The sequence below is a fragment of the Jaculus jaculus genome, chromosome 5 (genome assembly GCF_020740685.1).
Source record: "Jaculus jaculus isolate mJacJac1 chromosome 5, mJacJac1.mat.Y.cur, whole genome shotgun sequence".
Classification (NCBI taxonomy): Eukaryota; Metazoa; Chordata; class Mammalia; order Rodentia; family Dipodidae; genus Jaculus; species Jaculus jaculus.
The window spans coordinates 61524119-61549295 of NC_059106.1; the positions used below are offsets into that span (position 1 = coordinate 61524119).

Genomic DNA, 25177 nt, shown 5'->3' on the forward strand with positions numbered 1-25177 from the left:
TGAAATTCTTTCTTTGGCATGTCATTGCCCTCTCTGATCTGAGGCAAACAGAAATGGAGACCCAATGAAAACCAGTGTTCTGGAAAGGTTGGAGACCCTCAGGAGAAGGATGGCTTTGGATCCGGGCTGATCAGGTCAGGTCTGAGGAAGGATGTGGGAAGGAGGAATTAGCCGTGTCCTCCTTCCACTGGCTCTTACACAGCAAGTGTCCTCCTTAAGAGGATATTTAAGGCCTTGCCTACTGCCTCATCCCTTTTCCCTGTGCTTCCTGCTGTCTCCCCTCCTTGGCTGTCTTCCATCCTGTCCCTCTGATCATAGGGCCTCTGTACAAGTGGTTCCTTTGTCTAGAATGGTGCTCTCTGGTCTCTTCCCTAAGGTAGTTTCACTGCCCCCAACTTCATATCTCACCCCGAGTGTCATTTCCTCAGGGGAACGGTTCTGACTTTTGGGTTTCATAGACCTGCCCCTTTTCCTTAAGGTGGATTTCTTCATTTGTACGATTTTAGAAGCGGTCTCTCTCTCTCTCTCCCCTACTGGACTGCAAACCCCAGGAAGCAGGGACTGCATTTGGGTTTCCACTCCAGTGGATCCCAATGGTACCTGGTTCTCACATTAGGCGGCTTCAGAATATCTGGGGAGCTCTTGAATGGGGTGCACTAATACTGGCACTGAGCTAGCATCTCCCATCTCTCTGGCAGAGTCTCACTCTAGCCCAGGCTGACCTTGAACTCACTTTGATGCTCCTACCTCTCAGCCTCCCAAGTGCTAGTATTAAAGGCTCTCATTTTCTATTTAAGGCTTCCCTTATTTATTACCGGACCATCCTACTAGTGCAGAGCTTAGTAACAAAGAGGAAAGTTGCTGGGCAGGCATGGTGGCGCATGCCCTTAATCCCAGCGCTCAGTAGGCAGCTCGAGGCCACCCTAAGACTATATAATGAATTCCAGGTCAGCCTGGGCTAGAATGAGACCCTACCTTGAAAACCCAAAAATAAATAAATTAAAGAAAAGAGGAAAGTCGTATTCCCAATAAAACACCCCCAACTGTCCCAACTAGTGGTGACACTTGGTAAGGGAAGATTGCACCTATGTGCAATTCCTTATTGACCCAGTGGTCTCTTCTTGGAGTTGTGCCTGAGTTTTTATTTTCATTTTTTGGTTTTTCGAAAAGGTAAGGTCTGGTCTCACTCTAGCCCACACTAACCTAGAATTCACTGTGTAGTCTCAGGGTGGCCTCGAACTCACGGCGATCCTACTACCTCTGCCTCCCAAGTGCTGGGACTTTTAAAGGCGCGCGCCACCATGCTTGGCTGTACCTGATTTTATTATCCATTTTCCCTCTGGTCCACTGGGGGGACGGGACGTAGAATGGCTAATACTGAAAGTTTTAAGCAAAAGACCAGGTGAATTCTTGACTCCATCTCCCCAAAATCGTCCGAGGGAGGCAGGGAGATTTCTCCTCATCTTGCAGATATCGTGGATGAACCCGAGAGGGCTTTAACGACTTGCTCAAGGTTACTCCCCTCGCTCGAGCAGAGGCGGGAGGCGGGATTCGCATCCAGGTTCTTCTGACTCCAGCGTGGCAAGGGCGTGGGGAGGTGAGGGCGCCCTGGAGCCGGCCGAGCCGAGCTAGGGAGTGGGGGGCCTCCCCGGCCCAGCTCGGAGCCGGTGGTGCAGCGCCCGCCCCCGGTCGCGGGTGCAGACTGGCGGCCGCCTCCGGCCCACGTGGTGCGCACGGCGGGCGCGTCCGAGGAGCCCGCAGCCGCCCCTGCCTCCCAGCGCTCCGGGCGCGGCGAGCGAGCGGGCGAGCGGGCGGACGGACGGACGGACGAGGCGCCGAGCAGAGCCGAGCGGCGCTGCAACCCGCGGCGTCGGGGCCGCGGCCTCGGTTGTCTGCGCGCAACCTCGCGCGGGGTCCCTGCGCCCAGGGCGCACGCCGGCGAGGGACGCGCCGCCATGGAGCCGGTCCCCTCGGCCCGCGCCGAGCTGCAGCCCTCGCTCCTCGCCAACGCCTCGGACGCGGACCCCAGCGCCTTCCCCAGCGCCGGCGCCAATGCGTCGGGGCCCCCGGGCGCCCGGAGCGCCTCGTCCCTCGCCCTGGCCATCGCCATCACCGCGCTCTACTCGGCCGTGTGCGCCGTGGGGCTACTGGGCAACGTGCTCGTCATGTTCGGCATCGTCCGGTGAGTCAGGCTGTGGGCTTGGGTTTGCCCCGGGGACCGGGTGGGTGAGGACCGCGGGCAACGGGGATTTGGAACCTGGATCCCAACCCGGGACTCCTCTGGCGCTTTCTACAGGGCCCAGTGGGCAGGCCATTTCCTTCCAGATGGGAAGCTTGCACCTGCCTGACATTTAATTTTCTGTTGGCATCCCTTTGCTTTTGCATCAGGCATGTGGGACACTTTGGCAACACTTTGTGTGTCAGTCACAAATCTGTGAGTGGGTGACTTTGAGAAGACCAGTATATGTTTGGCCCAATGAAACCTCATAACGGGTGGGCGGAGGTGTTCTACACAGTGCCAAGGGCTCTGAGGGGAGACAGCTGAGTGTGGGCACTAGACAGGCACTGGAGATGGTTTCTTGGATGTCTGCTCCATGCTGTGGGGACACTTCCCAGGTGGCATTTGATATCTCTTGGGGTCGCTGTATTGGTGTATGGCTGTTCCAGATGATCATTTTGTTCCTCTGCATGAGTGTTTGTGTTGTTTCTTGTGGGATCGCTGAAACCCCAAGGGAAAAGAGTGAACTAGAGTGGTTTTGGGCGCTTGTCTTTGTGCTCTGTGTGGTCACCAATAGAGCCCATGGTTCCTATGGTCTAGCCATTTGATCCTCTGATCCTTTCCCCAGTGGCCATGTGGTCAGGAAATGTGGGTATGATTCTTAGCAGGCTGTTCTCACCAGGGCCCCTCCCCTTCTTTCTTTCCTTCCTCCAAGTCTTTCATACCAGAGTAGAGTTTGTGCTTTCATCTTGACATCGGTGGACAGTGCTGGGGTCATCTCAGAATCTGTAACACCATCAGCTTGCCCTAGTTGTACCCTCCTGACCTGATCCTGCCAGCTCAGCCATGGGCAAAGAGGATTGAGAAGGACTCCCATCATTCAACAAGAAAGATGCTGTTAGCCTGGCATGGTGGTGGGAGGCCTGTAATCTCAGCTTTGGGGAGGTAGAGGCAGGATGATGGTGGCTTGGAGGCCAGCTTGGGTTACATAGGGAGTCTCAGGCCAGGTTGGGTTACAGAATGAGACCCTGTCTAAAAATAAAATAAAATATAAAGGCTGGAGAGATGGCTCAGCAGTTATGGCACTTGCCCACTAAGCCTAAGGACCCACGTTATATTCCCCAGTACCCCCATAAAGTCAGATGCACCAAGTGGTGTGTGCATCTGGAGTTTGTAGTGGTTAGTGGCCCTGGTACACCCATTCATTCTCTCTCTGTGCAAATAAAGTACATAAAAATATTTAAAAAGAAAAGAAAAGAAAAAGCAGGCTCTAAAAAAATAAATAAATAAAGTGAGCTCTGTTATTTGTCACTGGTTGGAAGAATGGGTCTCCCATTGGTTTACTGAGGACACAGCTCTAGTCTTCTGTGGTTTATGATAGATCAGGGGCTGAGGTTGAAGATGTGAACTTTGGTTGCAACAAAGTCACTGAGTTCCAGGTCCTGTTCCCCCCACCTGCCTCAGTTTCCCAAAGGAAAAATAGGGAATCATTCCTCTTATTGGAAAGTATGAATTCTAGAGTTTGGGGTCTCTGCAGGATAGTGTGGCGTGTTGGAGCATTGGATGACTGTGTATTGTGGGGGTGTCCGGTCTCTGGCATGGATGATCTCAAAGGCAATTTTGCTTCCCCAGGAGTAGAGGGCATAGGATTTCCATGTGCTCTTTCAGTGAGTTAACACTGGCCACGGTGGGAAGACTTCCCCCAAGCATAGGGAGGGCTTGTGTTTTTGTCAGTGCTCTTTTTGCTTTGTAGGCTTTAAGATGAGCCGACTGAGCATTAATTCTTGTGTGTGTTTATCTGTGGGCATGTGTGTGTCAATAGCCTGCCTATGGAATTCAGAGGACAACCTTGGGGTGCTGGTCCTCGCCTTCAGTCTGTTTTGAGACGGGGTCTCTCTTGCTGTTTTGGCACTGTGAATGTCAAGCAGGGTGCCCCCGAGCTTTGGAATTCTCCCAACTCCACCTCCCATTGCAGTAGAAGCGTTGGCATTACAGATGTGTGTGTGTGCTACGTGTGTCAGGGATCTGGGGATGTAAATTCCAGTCTTCAGGCAGCAAGCACTTTTAACCACTCAGCCCCTGTGCATTAATTCTTGCTCGGCCACAGACTGGCTCTGTGACTTGGTCAAATCCCTTTGGAACCTCATGTTCTTCATCTATGGAATGGAGTAATAATAGAAGCTTCTTCAATAGGATTCTTGTGAGGTGTCAGTGCGAAAGCATATGCCAGCATATGCAGCTGGCCCAGTGCCTGGACCGCGTAAATGAAAACTGTCCATGCAAAGAGGAGGAAGGACTTTGGGGATCCTGCAGAATCCAGTGCTAGGCCGAGCAGGGAGCGTGAGGGAGGCACAGATCCAGGGTAGGCCTAAGAGTGGCTAGAATTGGAGAGTTCCAGATTCTCTAGGAACTCCAGTCTGGGAAAAACTGAGTCTATGTATTCCCATTTCAGCCTTCTCCCTGGGGCTGCCGGGCTAACAATACTACTTCCACACCACCATTGAGCCTTCTGCTTTTTCTGGGCCTAGCCTGCTAGGTGCATTGCTAGCCAACCTTTCTGAAATCCAGCTGTCAGATGTGTACGGTGGGCACAGCTGTCCCCATAGGTCCCCATGTTTTCCCTGGACAGCCATCTATAAGACTGTCCCAGGGTTGAATGATTTCATCCTCATTTCCGACCCTGTGAAAAAGGCATTTGGATCACCACCACCTTCTCCACTCATTTCACAGAAAAAAAAGAGGGATCTGTGGCTCAGAGAGGTAAGATGACTTGTTCCTAGATACCATAGCCAGTACTAAGTCTACAGCTTGAACCCTGGTATTATGACCTAGATCCAGAATCCAGATTTTTTTTTTTAAGGTGAGCTCAACAGACTTGCCTTTAAAATTTTTTTATATTTTATTTTATTTATTTTTAAAATATTTAATTAATTTATTTATTTGAGAGAGGGAAGGAGGTAGAGCATGTGTGTGTGTGTAAGGAGAGAGAGAGAATGGGTGCATCAGGGCTTCAAGCCACTGCAAACGAACTCCAGATGCATGTGCCACTTTGTGCATCTGGCTTACTTGGGTACTGGGGAATCAACCCAAGGTCCTTTGGCTTTGCAGGCAAGTGCCTTAACTGCTAAGCCATCTTTCTAGCCCTAAAAAACGTTTTATTTTCATTTATTTATTTATTTGACAGAGAAAGAGGGAGGGAGAGAGAGAGAAAGAGAGAGAGTGAGAATGGGCACACGAGGGCTTCCAGCTACTGCAAACAAACTCTGGATGTGTGTGCCCCCTTATGCATCTGGCTAACATGGGTCCTGAGGAATAGAACCAGGGTCCTTTGGCTTTGGATGCAAACGCTTTAATTGCTAAGCCATTCCTCCAGACCCTGGCCTTTTTTTTTTATGGCCTTTTTTCTAAAAATATTTTTTTAATTTTTAGTTCATTTTCATTTATTTATTTGAGAACGACAGAGAGAGAAAGAGGCAGATAGAGAGAGAGAGAATGGACGCGCCAGGGCCTCCAGCCACTGCAGACAAACTCCAGACGCGTGCACCCCCTTGTGCATCTGGCTAATGCGGGTCCTGGAGAATTGAGCCTCGAACCGGGGTCCTTAGGCTTCACAGGCAAGCGTTTAACTACTAAGCCATCTCTCCAGCCCAAGTGACCTTTTTTTTTATGCGAGACACCAAGAGAGAATTGGCATGCCAGGGCCTCTAGCTACTGCAATCAATTTCCAGACTCATGTACTCCCTTGTGCGCATGTGCGACCTTGTGCGCTTGCCTCACTGTGCATCTGGCTTATGTGGGTTGTGCGCTTGCCTCACTGTGCATCTGGCTTATGTGGGACCTGGAGAGTTGAACATGAGTCCTTAGGCTTCATAGGCAAGCACCTTAACTGCTAAGCCATCGCTCCAGCCCCCCCAATAAAATAAAATAAAAGGTTTAGGGCTGGAGCGATGGCTTAGCAGTTAAGGCATTTGCCTCCAAAGCCAAAGGACCCACGTTCAATTCTCCAGGACCCATGTAAACTAGATGCACAAGGTGGCACATGCATCTGGAGTTGTCTTGGCATGCCCATTCTCTCTCTACCTCCCTCTACTTCTTCCTCTCTCTCTCTCTTTTTTTTTTTTTTTTTTTTTTTTTTTGGTTTTTCGAGGTAGGGTCTCACTCTGGTCCAGGCTGACCTGGAATTAACTCTGTAGTCTCAGGGTGGCCTTGAACTCACGGTGATCCTCCTACCTCTGCCTCCCGAGTGCTGGGATTAAAGGCATGCGCCACCACGCCTGGCTCATCCTCTCTCTCTTAAATAAATAAATAAATAACTATTTCTAAAAGAGAGAGCAAGAGAGAGAGGGAGGGAGAGAATGGCCATACCAGGGCCTCTAGCCATTGCAAACAAGCTCTAGACACATGTACCACCTGTGCATCTGGCTTTATGTGGGAACTGGGTAATTGAACCTGGGTCATTAGGCTTCACAGGCAAGTGCCTTAACTGCTAAGCCATCTCTCCAGCCCTAGGTCCAGAAGTTTTTGCAGAACTGCCTGGAATAGGCAACAATATATTGCATGGCAGAATCTCTGTCCCTCCTTTTGTCTTAGGATCCTCAGAGTGTGGTGGAAATCTGAGGACTGTAATCCTGTAGGTCATTCAGTCCCATGCATTTTAGGCTACTGCCCTTGTGTGTGCGGGCGCGGGGGGTGGGGGGGTGCAGGCAGGCAATGATGGGAGCTGAGAGGGAGGAGTTTTCTGGGACTTGTCTTCTGCTGGGAAAGTTCCTAGAACAGTGGGAAGATGGAGCCCAGGATGGAGAAATGCTTCTTAAATGTTCTTAAGGACTCCTCCTTAAAGTACTGGTGTGCAAGTCACTGGTATCTCACATAGGCCTGGCACAACCAACAAACACATGGTTGGGTTGGTTGAATGAATTCCTCCTGTCAGTTCTGAGTTTAGGCAGTCTGCGAGGCAGGGGAATGTTTGCAAAGGAAGAGTCGGGGAAGGATATCAGGGTCGCGTGCAGTGAAAGCTGGGGCTCTGGAGCCAGACAGGCTTGCTGCATATGTGAGCAAGCCTTCACCTCCCTGAAGCTCATTTCCCCTCTCTAAAGCGGGAATGATGACGCAGCCAGGCTCAGTGAGACTCAAATGAGATGAAGTGTGAAATCTGAGCCTTTTAAGCTGAAAACCCTTTGAGAACAAGGGGTTGTATTCTAGGAAGTTCTTGTTATTTTTGTTTTCCGAGGTAGGGTCTCGCACTAGCTCAGGCTGATCTGGAATTTACTATGTAGACTCAGGGTGGCCTCAGTCCTCCTACCTCTGCCTCCCAAGTGCTGGGATTAAAGGCGTGTGCCACCACGAACCCCCCGCCCCCCTTATTCTAGGAAGTTCTAAAGCCGCCCTGTGCTAGATGCTAAGATACCAAGGTGAGGAAAAGGGAAAGTAGTGTTAACCTCTTCTCAAAATGCTGAGATATGGGCTGGAGAGAGATGGCTCAGTGGTTAAGGTACTTGCCTTCAAAGCCTAATGATCTGAGTTCGATTCCCCAGTATCCATGTAAAGCCAAATGCACTAAGTGGCGCATGCATCTGGAGCTCATTTGCAGTAGCAGGAGGTCCTGACGCAGCCTACTCACTCTCTCTGTGTCTGCCTCTCTCTCTCTCAAATAAATAAATTAATTAAAAATGAACTAAAAGGGTCGGGTGTGGTGGCACACATCTTTAACCTCAGCACTTGGAAGGCAGAGGTAGGAGAATCGCCATGAGTTCCAGGCTAGCCTGGGACTATAGAGTGAGTTCCAGGTCAGTTTGTGTGAGACCCTGCCTTGAAAAACAAACAAACAAACAAACAAACAATAAACAAAATAAATAAAAATAAAATAAAGTTTTAAAAGGCTGAGGTATGTAGCTATGCCAAGGGCTTGGGGAGCCCATGACAGTGGAGCTGGCCTCTCACCTGGGGGAAGACATTGGGGACTGGGCAGCTAAGGCAAAAGATGAGTGCAGAGCCCAGACAGGGAAGTGTGGCTTGGAGAAGGCCTGGGAAAAGAAGCTGACACCCTAAATGTCAGATCATCAAGCACTTTGTTTTCCTCAGTTTCCCCCCCCCCCCCACCACCCCCAGCTCTTTCCCTTCTCTCCAGGCCAGCTGAGGAGGTCATTCATCCCAACCTCTGGGGATTTCTCTCTTTGCAGACAGCCTGCAGTTCCTGGAAGGAGGCTTCCAGAGAATCCTGAGCAGGATTTCTCAGGACACCTGGTCCCAGGGTGTGGTTGATTCAGGTGTCCCCATAAACTTAGGTGTTCTGAATGCTGGGTTCCCAGCTGATTGATGGAGATTTGGGGATTAATGCCTCCTGGAGGCAGTGTATTGTTGGGGGTGGGCTTATGGGTATCATAGCCAGTTTCCTCTTGCAAGTGTTTGGCACACTCTCCTGTTGCTGTTGGCCAGGGGGTGATGTCCACCCTCTGCTCATGTCATCGTTTTCCCATGCCATTATGGAGCTTCCCCTCAAGCCAGTAAGCCAAAATAGACCTTTTGCCCCCCCCTCCCCAAAAGCTGCTCTTGGGTGATTTCTGCCAGCGATGTGAACCTGGCTGCAGCACAAGGTGAAGCAGCATTCCCTGCCCCTGCACTCCAGGAGGGACTTGGGGTCCTCAGAGCTCACTCAGGAGCTCCTCCTGCGAAGAGCCAGGGCCAGCTACTGGGCTGACATCTCAGATGGCAGCCCTCTGGGTGGGGGTGCAGTGTGAGGTCTTAAACTGTTTCTGGAAGATGACCCCTTGCCTCTACAGGACCAGGCCTCCCTGGCTACATGCCCCAGAACCCAGGCAGGAGAATGGACCCAGGTTCTTCCCTGTGGGCTTCTCATCTGTTCTGTAGCCCTTTGCTTCCCAGATCCAGGTTTCATCAGGCTGGCACCACACCTTGTTCCCACCTCTCCCAGCCCCAGCCTTCCTGCTTCCAGATGATAGTCTCAGGCTGTGTGATTCCTCTGCCCCTTGATTCTCCTTAGCTGTGTATCTCTTCTGGCTTTTCTCTCTACCAAATGCTGGCTCTGCCTCCTACCGAGTTCTTTTTAAAAAATATATTTTTGGGGGCTGGAGAGATGGCTTAGCAGTTAAGGCACTTGCCTGCAAAGCCCAGGTTCTGTTCTCCAGGTCCCATGTAAGCCACATGCACATGGTGGCGCATGTGTCTGGAGTTTGTTTGCAGTGACTAGAGTCCCTGGCATACCAATTGTCTCTCTGTGTCTAACAAATTAAAATTAAAAAAATATTTTTTAATTAATTATTTTTTCCAGGTAGGGTCTCACTCTAGCTCAGGCTGACCTGAAATTCACTATGTCTTCTCAGAGTGGCCTCGAACTCACATTGATCCCAATCTCACATCAATCCTCCTACCTCTGCCTCCCCAGTGCTGGATTAAAGGCGTATGCCACCATGCCTTTTTTTTTTACTTATAAAAATATTTTTTCATGGTAGGGTCTCACTCGAGCTCAGGCTGACCTGGAATTCACTATGTAGTCTCAGGGTGGCCTTGAACTCACAGTGATCCTCTTACCTCTGCCTCCTGAGTGCTGGGATTAAAGGCGTGTATCACCACTCCTGGCTGTTTTATTTTTTTATTAAATTATTTTACTTAATTTATTTGAGAGAGAGAGAGAGTAAATGGGAGTGCCAGGGCCTTCAGCTGTTGCAAATGAACTCAGATGCATGCGTTACCTTGTGCATCTGGCTTATGTGGGTCCTGGGGAATTGAACCTGGGTCCTTTGGCTTTTCAGGCAAACACTTTAACTGCTAAGCCAACCCTTCAGCCCAAGCTCCCCCCATTAAAAAAAAATTTTATATATATATATATATAGAGAGAGAGAGAGAATTGGTGCACCAGGGCCACTGAAGTCAAACTCCAGATGCTTCCCCACCTAGTGGGATGAGTGATCTTGTGCTTGCTTCACCTTTGTGCATCTGCCTTATGTGGGATCTAAAGAGTCAAACATGGGTCTTTAGGCTTCACAGGCAAGCACCTTAGCCACTAAGCCATCTCTCCAGCCCTGTTTTTTTTTTTTTTTTTTTTTTTTTGAGGGAAAGATAAAGTGGGGGGGGGTGAGAGAATGGGTGCAACAGGGCCTTCAGCCACTGCAAACTCCAGAAACATGCTTTTATCTTGTGCATCTGGCTTACATGGGTCCTAGGAAATCGAACTGGGTTCCTTTGGCTACACAGGCAAATGCCTTAACTGCTAAGCCATTTCTCCACCCCCCACATTTTTTTTGAGGTAGCGTCTCATGGTAGCTCAGGCTGACCTGGAATTCACTATGTAATCTCAGGGTTGTCTTGAACTCTCGGCGATCTTCCTACCTCTGCCTCCCAAGTGCTGGGATTAAAGACGTGTGCCACCATGCTGAGCCCATTTTGTTTGTTTTTTAAAAGAGGGGTGAAGTGGAGACTTGGGCTCAGATCTGGTTTTTGTTTATTTGTTTGTTTTGAGAGAGATAAAGAGAGAGAGGGAGAGGTAGATTTTGTTTAGTCTTGAGACAATGTCTCATGTAGCCTGGGTTGGCCTTGACTTGTTATGTAGTGGGAGGATGAACTTGAACTCCCGATCCTTCTGCCTCTACTTCCCTTCCTGAGTGTTGGGATGATAGGCATGCACCATGTCCTGCTTAAGCCCAAGTCTTTCTGAGCCCAAACCCAAACCATGTATTCTGCTTCAGGTGGCCACCACTGCATGGAAAGTGCAGGTCAAGGTTGGAGGTGTCTAGACTGAGAAGAGGGGAATCAGGCTGGGGAAAAGGGCAGATTTCTGAGACCTCTGTATGTGATCACAGCAGTTGAGAATCTGGGCATTGGAGCCAGACTGCCTTAGACTCACAACCCAGCTCTGACATTCACTAAGAGAGGGAGCTTGAACAATACATATATCACCTTTCTGAGGTTAGAAGGCGTGACTGGAAGGACTTCAGCACAGCCCCCGGCATTTGGTAGCATCCCACAGCATCTTCTGGAATTACGGCTGTGAGGAGAGGAGCAGCACCTGCTTATCACTGATTTATTAGCTGCAGAAGCACTAGCATTATTATGATACAGGGAAACTTTATCAGCTCAATATTAGAAAATTTCTTTTCCAATTAAAGATAACGAGGTAGTTTTTTCAGAACATGTGGGGAAGGCTAAGCAGAGGCAGGTGTTACCCGTAATCCTACTGCAGTGGAAAGATTTTTCATTTGCCTATATTTCTTTCTCATCTCTCTTCCTGCCACACACACACACACATGCATTTTTATAAAAACAGGATCACATAGTTAAATTATGATCACAGTGTATGTATTTTGTACAATGTCTTAAATTTTTTAAATTTATTTATTTGTGAGGAGAGAGAGAGTGAGTACACTAGAACAAACTCCAGACACGTGTTATTTTGTGCATCTGGCTTTATGTGGGTATTGGTGAATTTGACTGGGGCAATCAGGCTTTGTAAGCCAGCATCTTTAACCACTGAGAATCTTTCAGCCCCAGTTTTCTTTTTCTCTTTGTTTCTGAGATGAAGGCCCACACTGTCCTATCAAACATTTTTTTTTTTGTTTTGTTTTTCAAGGTAGTCCAGGCTGGCCTGGAATTCACTATGTAGTCTCAGGGTGGCCTTGAACTCATAGCCATCTTTTTACCTCTGCCTCCGAGTGCTGGGGTTCACACATTCTTTAAAACATGATTTTTTTAGTTGTGCACGGTGGTGCCTGTAATCTTAGCAGTAAAGAAGCTAAGGCAGGAGGATTGCTATAAGTCCTAGGCCAGCATGGGCTACATGGTGAGTTCCAGGCCAGACTGAGCTACAGAGTGAGATCCATCTCAAAAAAACAAATAACAACCTAAGTAAGAACAAAACAAATAAAAACAATAACAAAAGTAAGGGCTGGGGGGCTGGAGAGATGGCTGAGTGGTTAAAGCACTTGGCTGCAAAGCCAAAGGACCTAGGTTCGATTCCCCAGGACCCACGTAAGCCAGATGCACAAGGTGGCACTTGAGTCTGGAGTTCGTTTGCAGTGGCTGGAGGCCCTGGCATGCCCATTCTATCTCTCTAACTGCCTTCTTTCTCTCTCTCAAATAAGCAAATTAAAAAAAAAAGTAAGGGCTGGGGAAATGATTCAGTGAATAAATGCTTGCCACACAAGTGTGAGGACCTGAGTTTGAATCCCTAGAGCCCATATAAATGCTGGATGGGTGTGGCAGCCTACCTAGGATACCAGTGCTACGGAGCAGAAACAAAAGATCTTTAGAGAAAAGCTGGCTGGCTAGACTGGCCGAATTGGTGAGCCTTTGGCTCAAATGAGAGACCCTCCCTCAGTAAAAAAGGTGCAGAACAAGAAGGCACCCAAAAGGCTGGAGAGATGGCTTAGCGCTTAAGGCATTTGTGTGTGAGGCCTAAGGATCCATGTTCAACTCTCCAGATGCACAAAGGTGAGGCAAGAACAAGGCTGCACATGCCCAGTAGATGGCACAAGCATCTGGAGTTTGATTGTGGTTGGTCAAGGCCCTGGCAGGCCCATTCTCTCTCTCTCTCTCTAAAAGAATAAAAATAAAAAATATTAATTTTTAAAAACTTTATCCATTTTGAGAGAGCAAGTGACAGACAGAGGCAGATAGAGAGAGAAAGAGAATGGGTGTGCCAGGGCCTCCAGCCACTGCAAACAAACTCCAGATGTGTGTGCTCCCTTGTGCATCTGGCTTATGTGGGTCATGGAGAATTGAACTGGCATCCTTTGGCTTTGCAGGAAAATGCTTAACAACTAAGCCATCTCTCCAGCCCATAAAAGAATATTTTTAAAAAGACACTCAGGGCTGGGCGTGGTGGCACACGCCTTTAATCCCAGACTGGGAGGCAGAGGTAGGAGGATCACCATGAGTTCAAGGCCACCCTGAGACTACATAGTGAATTCCAGGTCAGCCTAAGCTAGAGTGAGACCCTACCTTGAAAAACAAAAACAAAACAAAACAAAAAAAAAGACACTCGATGATAACCTCCAGCCTCTACACATCCATACACACATGTGACCCACACATACACTTTCACATGTACCCATGCACATGTGTGATCACCCCACCACACATACCCATATACATGTGATACACACACACACACCTCCACATGTACCCATGTACATGTGTGGTCCCCCAACACACATACCCATATACATGTGATCCACACACACACCTCCACACGTACCCATGCACATGTATGACCCCACACCACACATACCCATATACATGGGATCCACACACACACCTCCACATGTACCCATGCACATGTGTGGTCCCCCACCACACATACCCATATACATGTGATACACACACACACACCTCCATATGTACCCATGCACATGTGTGGTCCCCCAACACACAAACCCATATACATGTGATCCACACACACACCTCCACACGTACCCATGCACATGTGTGATCCTCCACCACACATACCCATATACATGTGATACACACACACACCTCCACAAGTACCCATGCACATGTATGACCCCACACCACACATACCCATATACATGGGATCCACACACACACCTCCACATGTACCCATGCACATGTGTGATCACCCCACCACACAAACCCATATACATGTGATACACACACACACACCTCCACATGTACCCATGCACATGTGTGGTCCCCCACCACACATACCCATATACATGTGATACACACACACACCTCCACACGTACCCATGCACATGTTTGACCCCACCACACATACCCATATACATGTGATCCTCACACACACCTCCACACGTACCCATGCACATGTGTGATCCCCCAGCACACAAACCCATATACATGTGACCCTCACACACACCTCCACATGTACCCATGCATATGTTTGACCCCACCACACATACCCATATACATGTGACCCTCACACACACCTCCACATGTACCCATGCACATGTGTGATCCCCAACACACAAACCCATATACATGTGATCCACACACACACACCTCCACATGTGCTCATGTATATGTGTGGTCCCCCAACACACAAACCCATACACATGTGATCCACACACACACCTCCACATGTACCCATGTATATGTGTGGTCCCCCAACACACAAACCCATACACATGTGATCCACACACACACCTCCACACATACCCATGCACATGTGTGATCACCCCACCACACATACCCATATACATGTGATACACACACACACCTCCACACATACCCATGCACATGTGTGATCACCCCACCACACATACCCATATACATGTGATACACACACACACACCTCCACACATACCCATGCACATGTGTGATCCCCCACCACACATACCCATATACATGTGATCCACACAACACCTCCACACATACCCATGCACATGTATGACCCCCTACCACACATACCCATATACATGGGATCCACACACACACCTCCACATGTACCCATGCACATGTGTGATCACCCCACCACACAAACCCATATACATGTGATACACACACACACCTCCACATGTGCTCATGCACACCTTTGACCCACACAAATCACAGCACATGTACCCATGCACACGTGTGACCCACACACAGAAACTTCCCATGTACCCCATTACATGTGGCCCATACACATACACCTCCACATGTACCCTTGCACACATGTGACCTGCACACATACATACCACATGTCCCCATACATATGTGTGGGGCCACACACTAACACACTGCACACAAATGCAAAACAAAACAAAATACTCTAGACCAAAAAAAAGAAAACCCCAAAAACCCAACCCCATAAAACCATCTTTTTGTTTGTTTGTTTGTTTGTTTTTGTGTTTTTCAAGGTAAGGTCTCACTTTAGCCCAGGCTGACCTGGAATTCACTATATAGTCTCAGGTTGGCTTTGAACTCACAGGTATATTCTTCTACCTCTGCCTCCTGAGTGCTGGCATTAAAGGCATGTGCCACCACACCCAGCTCAAAACCATCATTTTTGATAGCATATCATATGAATGGATTCTGTTGGGGAATTTCTGTTATGTTCAGTATTATGCTAATCTAAAGACTGCTGCGGTGAATACTTTTGAACACATATGGCTGTCTACATCTCCCGTTACGTCTCTAAGGAATTTCCTCACATTCAAAGCTCTCTAAGAAGGTTTGGGCTGCTGTGTAATTCAGGGAGCTTCCATCACTGAAGGTATGCAAACAGATGCCAAGAACCCCTCCGTGGAGGGTTGACAATAGGGGTTCAGGTGAAGAAAAGATAAAGCAAGCATAATTTCAGGCCGCTCTCTCCACAGCCGAGTCTGGAAGAAGCGTCTTGGATGCGGTGCCTCCACACCTGCTGCCAGATGTCTGGACGTTGAAAGGCAAGGGCAAGGCATGATTTCATTAGCCTCAGAATCCTGGGACCTCGAAATCAAATTGGCTACCCAGAATATCCTAACATGCACAGGAAGAGGCATAATCGCTGGTTAGAACAGAAAGCCCAGGCTTAAATTAGCAATTTACCATTGCTCACGCTGTAGCGGGCCCCATTACCAGTTATGGTGGGGGGGAGTAGGGTGGGATGGGGTGTCGGGCTGTGTTCTACTGATTTATAGCTCCCAGGGCAGCTGTAGAAATCAGCAGCTTTGTCTCTGGCCAGGACGGGTATGCACGAAGAGAATCTTGCCTCCCATAGCTTTCCTAGTCTGTCTTAAGTAGAAAGAACTTCAATTTCAAAGTCCCGTGAGGTCACAAGAAACGCACATGGGGAGGGGGACGCTCCCGCCTCTGAAGGGAGCTTTGAAGCATAGAGAATGATTTATCAACCTGCATTTGATTGGACATTTGTTTTGTGCCAAGCACTCTGTATGTTTTATTCTATATGTCCTCACAAAACTGATAGGAGGTGTCATTGCCCCCATTTTATAGATGAGGAAACCAGATGCTCAGAGAATGATAAGACATGCCCTCAGTCCCAGATCAAACTGCAAACAGGAGAGAGTTGTGAGTGCAGAACCCACAATTAACCAGTGCTCTGGCTTCTGCCATCCTTGTGGTCAGGTTAGTCCCCTCTCACTCACAGATGAAGAAGCTGAACCCAAAGAGGTTCTGTGTCTTTTGAGTTAGCAACTGAGGCTGACCTGGGACTCTCTTTCATTCCTCCCTCCCTCCCCCCTCCCTTGCTCTCTACCCTCTCTTCCTTCCTTCCTCTCTTTTTTAAAGAGGACTCATATTTCTTAATCACTTGCCCTTCTTCCTGCATCTCTGCACACCTCATGCCATCTGAGCTCAGGAAGAGCCAGAGGTGGCTGGAAATAGAACCTGGGTGCATAAAAAATGGTCCTTTAAGCTGGGTGTGATAGCACATGCCTTTAATCTTACCACTCAGGAGGCAGAGGTAGGAGGATTGCTGTGAGTTCAAGGCCACCATGAGACTACATAGTGAATTCCAGGTCAGCCTGGGCTAGAGTGAGACCCTACCTCAAAAAAAATTGGACCTTTATTTTATTTTACTATTATTTATTATTTGCATGTATGGGTGCACCAGGGCCTCCTGCTGCTGTGAACACCAGACACTTGTATCACTTTTTGCATCTGGCTTACATGATGGCTTTGAAATTGAATCCAGGCTGGCATGCTTTGCAAGCAAGTGCCTTTAGCCACTGAGTCACCTTTCCAGCCCCTATTTTATTTTATTTATTTATTTAGAGTGAGTAAATGTGAGAGAATTTATGCACCAGGGCTTCAGCCACTGCAATTGAACTCCAGACACTTGCACCACCTAATGGGCATGTGTGACCTTGTGCTTGCCTCACCTTTGTGCATCTGGCTTACGTGGGATCTGGAAAAGGATCAAACATGGGTCCTTAGGCTTCACAGGCAAGCACCTTAACTGCTAAGTCATCTCTCCAGCCCTCATTTTATTTTATTTTTTATTAAAAAAATTTTTTTTAGAGCTAGGCATGGTGGCACATGCCTTTAATCCCAGCACTTGGGAGGCATAGGTAGGAGGATCATCATGAGTTCGAGGCCACCCTGAGAATACAGAGTGAATTCCAGATCAGCCTGGGCTAGAGTGAGACCCTACCTCGGAAAACCAAAAAAAAAAAAATTTTTTTAGAGAGACAGAAAGAGAGAGAGAGAGAGAATGGGCATATCAAGGCCTTCAGCTGCTGCAAATGAACTCCAAATGCATGTGCCACCTTGTATATCTGGCTTATGTGGATCCTGAAGAATTGAACCTGGGTCCTTTGGCTTTGCAGGCAAGCACCTTAGCCACTAAGCCATCCCTCCATCCATTTTATTTATTTATTTATTTGTTCTTTTTGAGATAGGATTTCACTTTAGTCCAGGCTGACCTGGAGTTCACTATGTAGTCTCACTGTAGCCTTGAACTCACAGTGATCCTCCTATCTCTGCCTCCCAAGTGCTGGGATTAAAGGCGTGCACCACCACGCCTGGTGATCCTAGTTTTATTTTATTTTATTTTTAAAATATTTTTTGTTCATTATTTATTTATTTATTTATTTGAGAGCGACAGACACAGGGAGAAAGACAGATAGAGGGAGAGAGAGAGAATGGGCGTGCCAGGGCTTCCAGCCACTGCAAACGAACTCCAGATGCGTGTGCCCCCTTGTGCATCTGGCTAACGTGGGACCTGGGGAACCGAGCCTTGAACCGGGGTCCTTAGGCTTCACAGGCAAGCGCTTAACTGCTAAGCCATCTCTCCAGCCCTCATTTTATTTTTGATACAGAGTTTTATGTAGTTCGTGCTGGCCTCCATCTTACTGTATAGTTAAGGATAACCTTGAACTTGTGATCCTCCTGCCTTCACCTCCCAAGGGTTGAGATAACAGTTGTGCAACATTACACCTGGTGTGGTGCTGGGGGTCAAACCCAGAGCTATGTGAATGCTAGGCAAACAATGTATAACTGAACTACATTCCCAGCCCAAAAAAGTAATTTTTTTTTTTTTTTTTTTTTTTTTTTTTTTTCCTTAAGATGGGTCTTTCTCTTGCCTAGGCTGACCTAGAATTATCCTGAGAGCTCAGAGTAGCCTTGAACTCACAGTGATCCTCCTACCTTGGCCTCCCAAGTGCTAAGATTAAAGGCATGTGCCACCATGCCCAGCTGTTCTTTTTATTTATTCACTTAATTAAAACAATATTTATTTGAGAAAGAGCAAAAGAGGCAGATAGAGAAAAAGAATGGGCATGCCAGGGCCTCTAGCCACTGCAAATGAACTTCAGACGCGTGCGCCCCCTTGTGCATCTGGCTTTCATGGGTACTGGGGAATCAAACTTGGGTCCTTAGGCTTTACAAGCAAGTCCCTTAATTGCTAAGCCATTCCTACAGCCCCTCTTTTTTCTTTAATTATTTGCAAGAAGAGAGAGAATGAGGATGGTCTTGCTAGGGCATCCTGCACCTCCAAACGAATTCCCAGGGCATGTACCTCTTTGTGCATGTGGCTTTATGTGGGTATTGGGGAATTGAAGCCCGGGCAGTCAGACTTTGCAAGCAAATGTCTTTAACTGTTGATCCAGCTCTCCAGCCCAGATCTTTTTTTTTTTTTTAATTTATTTATTTGAGAGCGACAGACACAGAGAGAAAGTCAGATAGAGGGAGAGAGAGAGAATGGGGCATGCCAGGGCTTCCAGCCTCTGCAAACGAACTCCCTTGTGCATCGTGGCTAACGTGGCTAACCTGGGGAACCGAGCCTCGAACCGGGGTCCTTAGGCTTCACAGGCAAGTGCTTAACCGCTAAGCCACCTCTCCAGCCAAACTTTTTATTTGGGCTGGAGAGGTGGCTTAGCAGTTAAAGTGCTTGCCTATAAAGCCTAAGGACCCAGGTTTGATTCTCCAGTACCCACATAAGCTGGATGCACAAAGTGGTGCATGCACCTGGAATTCACTTTTAGTGGCTGGAGACTCTGCCATGCTCATTCTCTCTGCCTCTTTCTCTCTCTCCTCTCTGTCTCAAGTAAATAACTAAGTAAAATATTTTAAAAATAAAAAATAATTATTTATTTGTAGATAGAGAGAGAGAGAGAAGAGGGGATGGGCATGCAAATGCCAGGGCCGCTTGCCACAGACACATGTGCCATTATGTGCATCTGAATTTCCATGGGTACTGCAGGATTGAACCTGGGCTGGCAGGCTTTGTAAGCAAACACCTTTAGCCACTGTGCCATCTCTCCAGCCCAGAAGTAGATTCTTGCACAGGGCAGCCTAACCTAAGGGCTGCTGATGCCACCTTACAGGTCCACAGAACTCCAAGTTCTTGGGAAAGGGCCCCACCTTCAGAGGCAGATGGATGATTCATATTGTTCACTGTCCAGCGATATGTTTGGCTAAATGTCTTGTTGTGCCTGGTTGTACATCATCCAGCAGTGTTTGGATAAAAGTGAAATGAGCACACCACAGGCAAAATATGATTTAATGGGGGGTCAGGGAGATGAGTTTGAGCGTGAGCACTCCCCCACTGACTGTACTCATAGCTTTTACTTAGATTTAGGCAGTCAAAGCTATGGGGAGTCAGAGCCTAAGACAGATCACGAGTTTGCATCAGATCAGATCATTAGTTGTTTGTTTATTTCATCAGGAAATCTTTGGAGAAGCTGTGAGTTTCCCTCCTTCAAGAAACTCTACCCAGGGCTCATAGTTTTCCATGTCCCCAGGCTTAGCCTTTGCAAAGATTAGCCATATTCCACCTCATTAACTTTTCAGTTAACGTGATCTCTGCAGGTTCATATCTAGGTCTCGGGCTCAGTGAACTGAGCCTGAGGTTTTCATCTGTGAAATGGGGAGGATAGGAAAACAGCTTTTTTCACAAGCCCACGGCAACCCCCTGCCAGCAACTTCTAAGAGTCAGACACACTTCCAGGTAGTTAGGAGCACTAGTGACAGAGACATAGTCCCTGTCCTCATGGGCTGCCATTTGAGGGAGGAAAAGAGAAACAATTGACAACTCTGCACAGGGCCAGCCACGAGCAATGTAAGAAGCTGAGACAGGCCTGGGCAGAAAGCGGCGGCAGAGCTATGGATGGTGAAGAGACAAGGGCTCGTTGTTGGGAGGAAGAGCATTTTAGGCAGAGGGAACAGCAAACACAGAAGTAAAGGGAGCGGCTGGAGAGATGGCTCAGTGGGTAAGGTGCTAGCCTGCAGAGCCTAATGACCCGGGTTCGATTCCCCAGTGCCACATAAAGCCAGATGCACAAAGTGGTGCATGCATCAGTTCATTTTCAGTGGCCGGAGGCCCTGGTGTTCCCATTCTCTCTCTCTGCTTGCAAATATTTTTTTTTTTAAGAAAGTAAAGGGAGAGCTGGAGAGATGGTTTAATGGTTAAGGTGGTTGCCTGTGAAGACTAAAGGCCCATGTTTGATTCTAGATCCCATATGTAAGCCAGATGCACAAAGGTGAGGCAAGCACAAGGTCGCACATACCCACTAGGTGGCACAAGCGTCTGGAGTTTGATTTTAGTGGCTGAGGCCCTGGTGTGCCAACTCTCTCTGGCTCTGTCTCTCTAAAAGTTTTTTTTTTTTTTTTTTTTTTTTAAAGAAAAAAGAAAAAAAGAAAGTAAAGAAAGATGATGCCTGCATGGCTTTAGCGCAGGCTCTGGCCCTCTGCAGTAAGATGCCTGTGGCCTGGCAGCCCAGCTCATGGGACCCAGAGACAGGGATCAAGCCAAGAGTGGAGCTGCTACTTCTGCCCAGGCCAGATGCCCCTGCAGGCCCCACAGAGTGCATCTGCTTCCCTTGATTACAAAAGTTTATCTTCTCAGAGTGCAGGAAGTGCCTCTCATCTGGTGATTTTCCACTTCTGCAAGTGGAGCTGTCCTGCCCTCTGCCTCTGCGGACCTTGTCACTTCAGATCACACAGAGCTCCTCAGCAAAGCCTTGTATGTTGACTTGGTGCAGGCTGACACTAAGCTCAGAATAGCTGTGCTTCTCCCGGGCTGACCCATGGGTCAGTTGTGTGCCAAACACCTTGTGTACATTATTTCATCCAGCTTTCCCAACCCTGTGAGATTGGTATCATATTTCTGTCCATAGAAACTGGCAGTCAGAGGGGGCTAGATAGATGGCTCAGCGTTTAAGGCACTTGCATGCACAGCCTAATGACCCAGGTTTGATTCCCCAGTACCCAAATAAGCCAGATACACAAGGTGGTGCATGCATCTGGAGTTTGTTTGCAGTGGCTACAGGCTCTGGTGTGCCCAATCTTGCTCTTTCTCCTTGCAATAAATAAATAGTTAAGCGTGGCATGGTGGCACACACTTTTAATCCCAGCACTTGGTAGGCAGAGGTAGGAGGATTGACATGAATTTGAGGCCAGTCTGAGACTACGTAGTGAATTCCTGGTCAGTCTGGACTAGAGTGAGACCCTACCTTGGATAAAAAGAAGAAGAAGGAGAAGAAGAAGAAGTAGTGCTCAGTATTACCATAGGCTTGGAGTCTCCATGAGTCCATGAGCTTTGTGGAAGGTCTGGCTGTGGGTCCAGCTCTGTCTGATCTACACTCCTGTGTGAGGATCTTATCTCTTTGGGTCACAGTTTCCTCTGAGAACAAAATGGGAATCTGTCCATACTAGTTCCTGTCCACTTTTTTTTTTTTTTTTTTGAGACAGAGTCTCTCATTGGCCTAGAGCTCACCAATTAGGCTAGACTAGTTATCCAGCAAGCCACAGGGATCCTCCTGTCTCTGCCTCCCCAGTTCTTGGATTACAGGTGGGCACCACCATGCCCACCATTTTCACATAGGCTGTGGGGATCAAACTCAGGTCCTCATGTTTATAAGGCAAGCACTTTACCCACTGAGCTACCTCTCTTTGCAAGGTGCCTGCTTGCAAAGCCTGCCAGCCTGGGTTTAATTCCCCAGTACCCAAGTAAAGCCAGACACACAAAGTGCCACATGAGTCTGGAGTTTGCAATGACAGGCAGTCCTGGTGTGCCCATTCTGTTTCTCTCTCTTCTCTGTCAAATAAATGAATAAAAAATACATATATTTAAAAAGGTGGCCTATGGAATGATGCCTCTGGCTTTCTCATACAGGCAGGCACACATGTGCACCTCATACTCACGTGAGCACGCACACACACACACACTTAGAACAAGTGTCCAGGCTGGAGAGATGGCTCAGCGGTTAAGGCACTTATGTGAAAAACCTTATGACCTGAGTTTGATTCCCCGGTACCCATGTAAAGCCAGATGCACAGTGGCACAGGCATCTGGAGTTTGTTTCCAGTGGCTAGAGGCCCTGGCACCACACACTGTCTCTGCTTGTGAATAAATAATAAATAAAAATAATTTAAGGGCTGGAGCGACAGCTTAGTGGTTAAGGCACTCACCGGCAAAGCCAGAGGACCAGGTTTGATTCTCCAGTTCCCATGTAAAGCAGATGCACAAGGGGCACATATGTCTGGCATTCATCTGCAGTGGCTAGAGGTCCTGGCCCACCCATTCTCTCTCCATCTGCCTCTCTCTCTTTCTCTCAAATAAATAAATGAAATTAAATAAAAAATATTTTAAAAAACCAAAACAAAACAAAACAAAGAAAACCCCAAGTGTCCCATAGATGGATGCAGGTTAGGCAGGCTGTCATATCTAGATATCAGAGACCACGAATGATAAACTTTGGGCATTAATTTTACATAGAATTGTAGGACTGAATCATTCACTTGGCAGCTAGTAAGGACACATCGTGATCCCCAAAATTACATGTATGGCAAAAATGGGCTCTGTACAGAAGACCTGCAAAATCTCATTTGATCTTCATGATGCTCCTGTAAGGCAGCAACAGTTTGATGCACCTGTGTCACAGGTGAGGACAGAGGCCCAGGGGAAGGATGTTGGCCCTGGGATACCTCATCAGTAAGTGTGTGACTGCAGAGTGTGCACTTTCACCATTCTGCCATGTTGCCCCTCACCATCCTGACCCCCGGCAGCCCAGCCCAGTGCCTTTTTGCCCTTTTCTGAGGGAGGAGACTGACTTGGTGGCCCTGGCTTTAACCTGGAGCAGGGGCTCTGTGTCTGTATTAGTTCTGCTCCTGTCAGTGAAGGAGTTGGTAGGCCACAGTCCAGGAAGTGGTTTCTGCAGCTAAAGGGTCCGTACAGGCTATCCTGATATTAGAAGAGCAGACCAGGGCTGGAGAGATGGCTTGGTGATTAAGGTGCTTACCTACAAAGCCAAAGGACCTAGGTTCGATTCTCCAGAACCCACATAAGTCAGATGCACAAGGTGGCGCATACATCTGGAGTTTGTTTGCAGCAGCTAGAGGCTCTGGTGCACCCATTCTTCCTCTCTATCTGCTTCTTTCTCTCTCACATAAATAAAATAAATCAAAAAAGAAGAGCAGACCACCAGGCTGGGAACCCTGGCAAGAGCAGCTGTTGCCGTCCACAGGAGAGTGCCTCTTCTGGGGGGGGGGTCTCAGCATTGTTCTTAAGGACTTGCACCAGATTAGATGAGGCTCCCATAGATGATCAGGGATAATCTTTGCTAAAAGTCAGTGGAGGACTGGAGAGATGGCTTATCTGTTAAAAGTGCTTGCCATGTAAACATGAGGGCCTCTTGGGCCAAAGACCATCAAGTGTGACTCCCCAGAACCTACATACAAAGGTTGGGCACGGCTATGCATGGCTGTAGCCCCAGTCCACAGGGCAGGACAAAGACTGAAGAACTGTTAGGGATTACTGACAGGCAGCGGCTCCTCATGGAAGGACAGACCCTGTCTCAAGGAAAACGCAGATGAGCTATAAGAGAAGGATAGTGGTCCTGTTCTCCACATGCACAGACATGCGGTGTGTACATCAACGCACCCATGCATGTACCACACATCACACATCCCATACACACCCCATGTTCTCTCCCAGCCTTCACATGCATGGACATGGGGTGTACACATCGATACACCCATGCATATACCACACATCATATATACCACACCCCCATGTTCTTACATAATGGGGATTAGTTGCCAAGGTCCAAAGCCCAGTGGGGCACATTCAAACCACAGCAGAGACATACAGAAAAATCGGAGGTCATGAAGCAGCTGTTTCATCATCATGGTGCCCTTGCTCTTTCTGTTGGCTCTCCCTTTCTCTAGCTGCTCCTGGACGTCAGGAAGTGTGTTGCATTTATCCTCTATCCTGTTCCTAGTCTAGTCCCTCACCCTAAGGAGGCATCTCTAAGTATTTCTTAAATAGCTAATTAGAGCCTGGCGTGGTGGCGCACGCCTTTAATCCCAGCACTCAGGAGGCAGAGGTAGGAAGATCACCTTGAGTGTGAGGTCACCCTGAGATTACATAGTGAATTCCAGGTCAGCCTGGGCTAGAGTGAGACACTACCTCAAAAAAATAAAAACATACAGATCTCACTGGAATTTTGTCATCAGGATTCCCTCTGTGGAGCTTGTTGAGGTCTAAACCCCTTGAGTGCCAGACGAGAGGGAAATGAGATGTGCTGGAACTTCTGGGTGCCATCTCTTCAAAGTAACCCCTTTCTTTTTGTTTTCCTTGGCTAAGCTTCTTGTCACTGGCTTCCTAAGTCTTTCCTCCTGGGTGCCTCCTCCAACAGCTGGCAACAGTGTGCTGGGTGTCTCCTATCTGAGCAGGGACTGTGTCCTGTCTCTTCCTCCTTCCCTCTGTCCCTTCCTTCCTAGTGTTGAGTATCAAATCCTGGGGCTCTTGCAGGCTGGGCAACCACTCTCCCTTTGAGCCCCACCCTGAGCACCCATGTACTGTCTCTCTGCCCCCATGAGTAGGTGGGGGGAGGAGGAATCTGGCAGTCACGTGGCGAGTTTACATAGGGCTTTGTAGGGAGGTTGTGCCCTGCTTTCCAGAAGCGCAGGTGTTGATGTGCCTGCTCTCTAGCAGTGTCCGTTGTGTCTGGCTGCCCCTTGGCTCCCCCAGGCCAGCTGTCCTTAAGCAGAAGCAGGGCCAGGAAGATGAAGAACTCCTTGAGTGAGAGAGACTCCGGCCTGGTT

At 48.3% G+C, this 25177-nt stretch overlaps 1 protein-coding gene across 6 annotated transcripts in view; it reads left to right on the forward strand.

Annotated features, from left to right (window-relative positions):
• Positions 1 to 1955: 1955 nt before the first annotated feature.
• LOC101605199 (delta-type opioid receptor) overlaps positions 1956 to 25177 on the forward strand; it is a 307172-nt gene continuing 283950 nt past the window's right edge. For 5 of the 6 annotated variants that reach the window (XM_045149488.1, XM_045149489.1, XM_045149493.1 and 2 more), the window contains exon 1: positions 2149 to 2182. In XM_045149488.1, coding sequence (XP_045005423.1) covers positions 2166 to 2182 — 17 coding nt within the window. In that variant the 5' untranslated portion in view covers positions 2149 to 2165. Of the gene's footprint in view, positions 2183 to 25177 lie in introns of all 6 variants that reach the window. The other variant, XM_012951873.2, reaches the window with a different exon arrangement.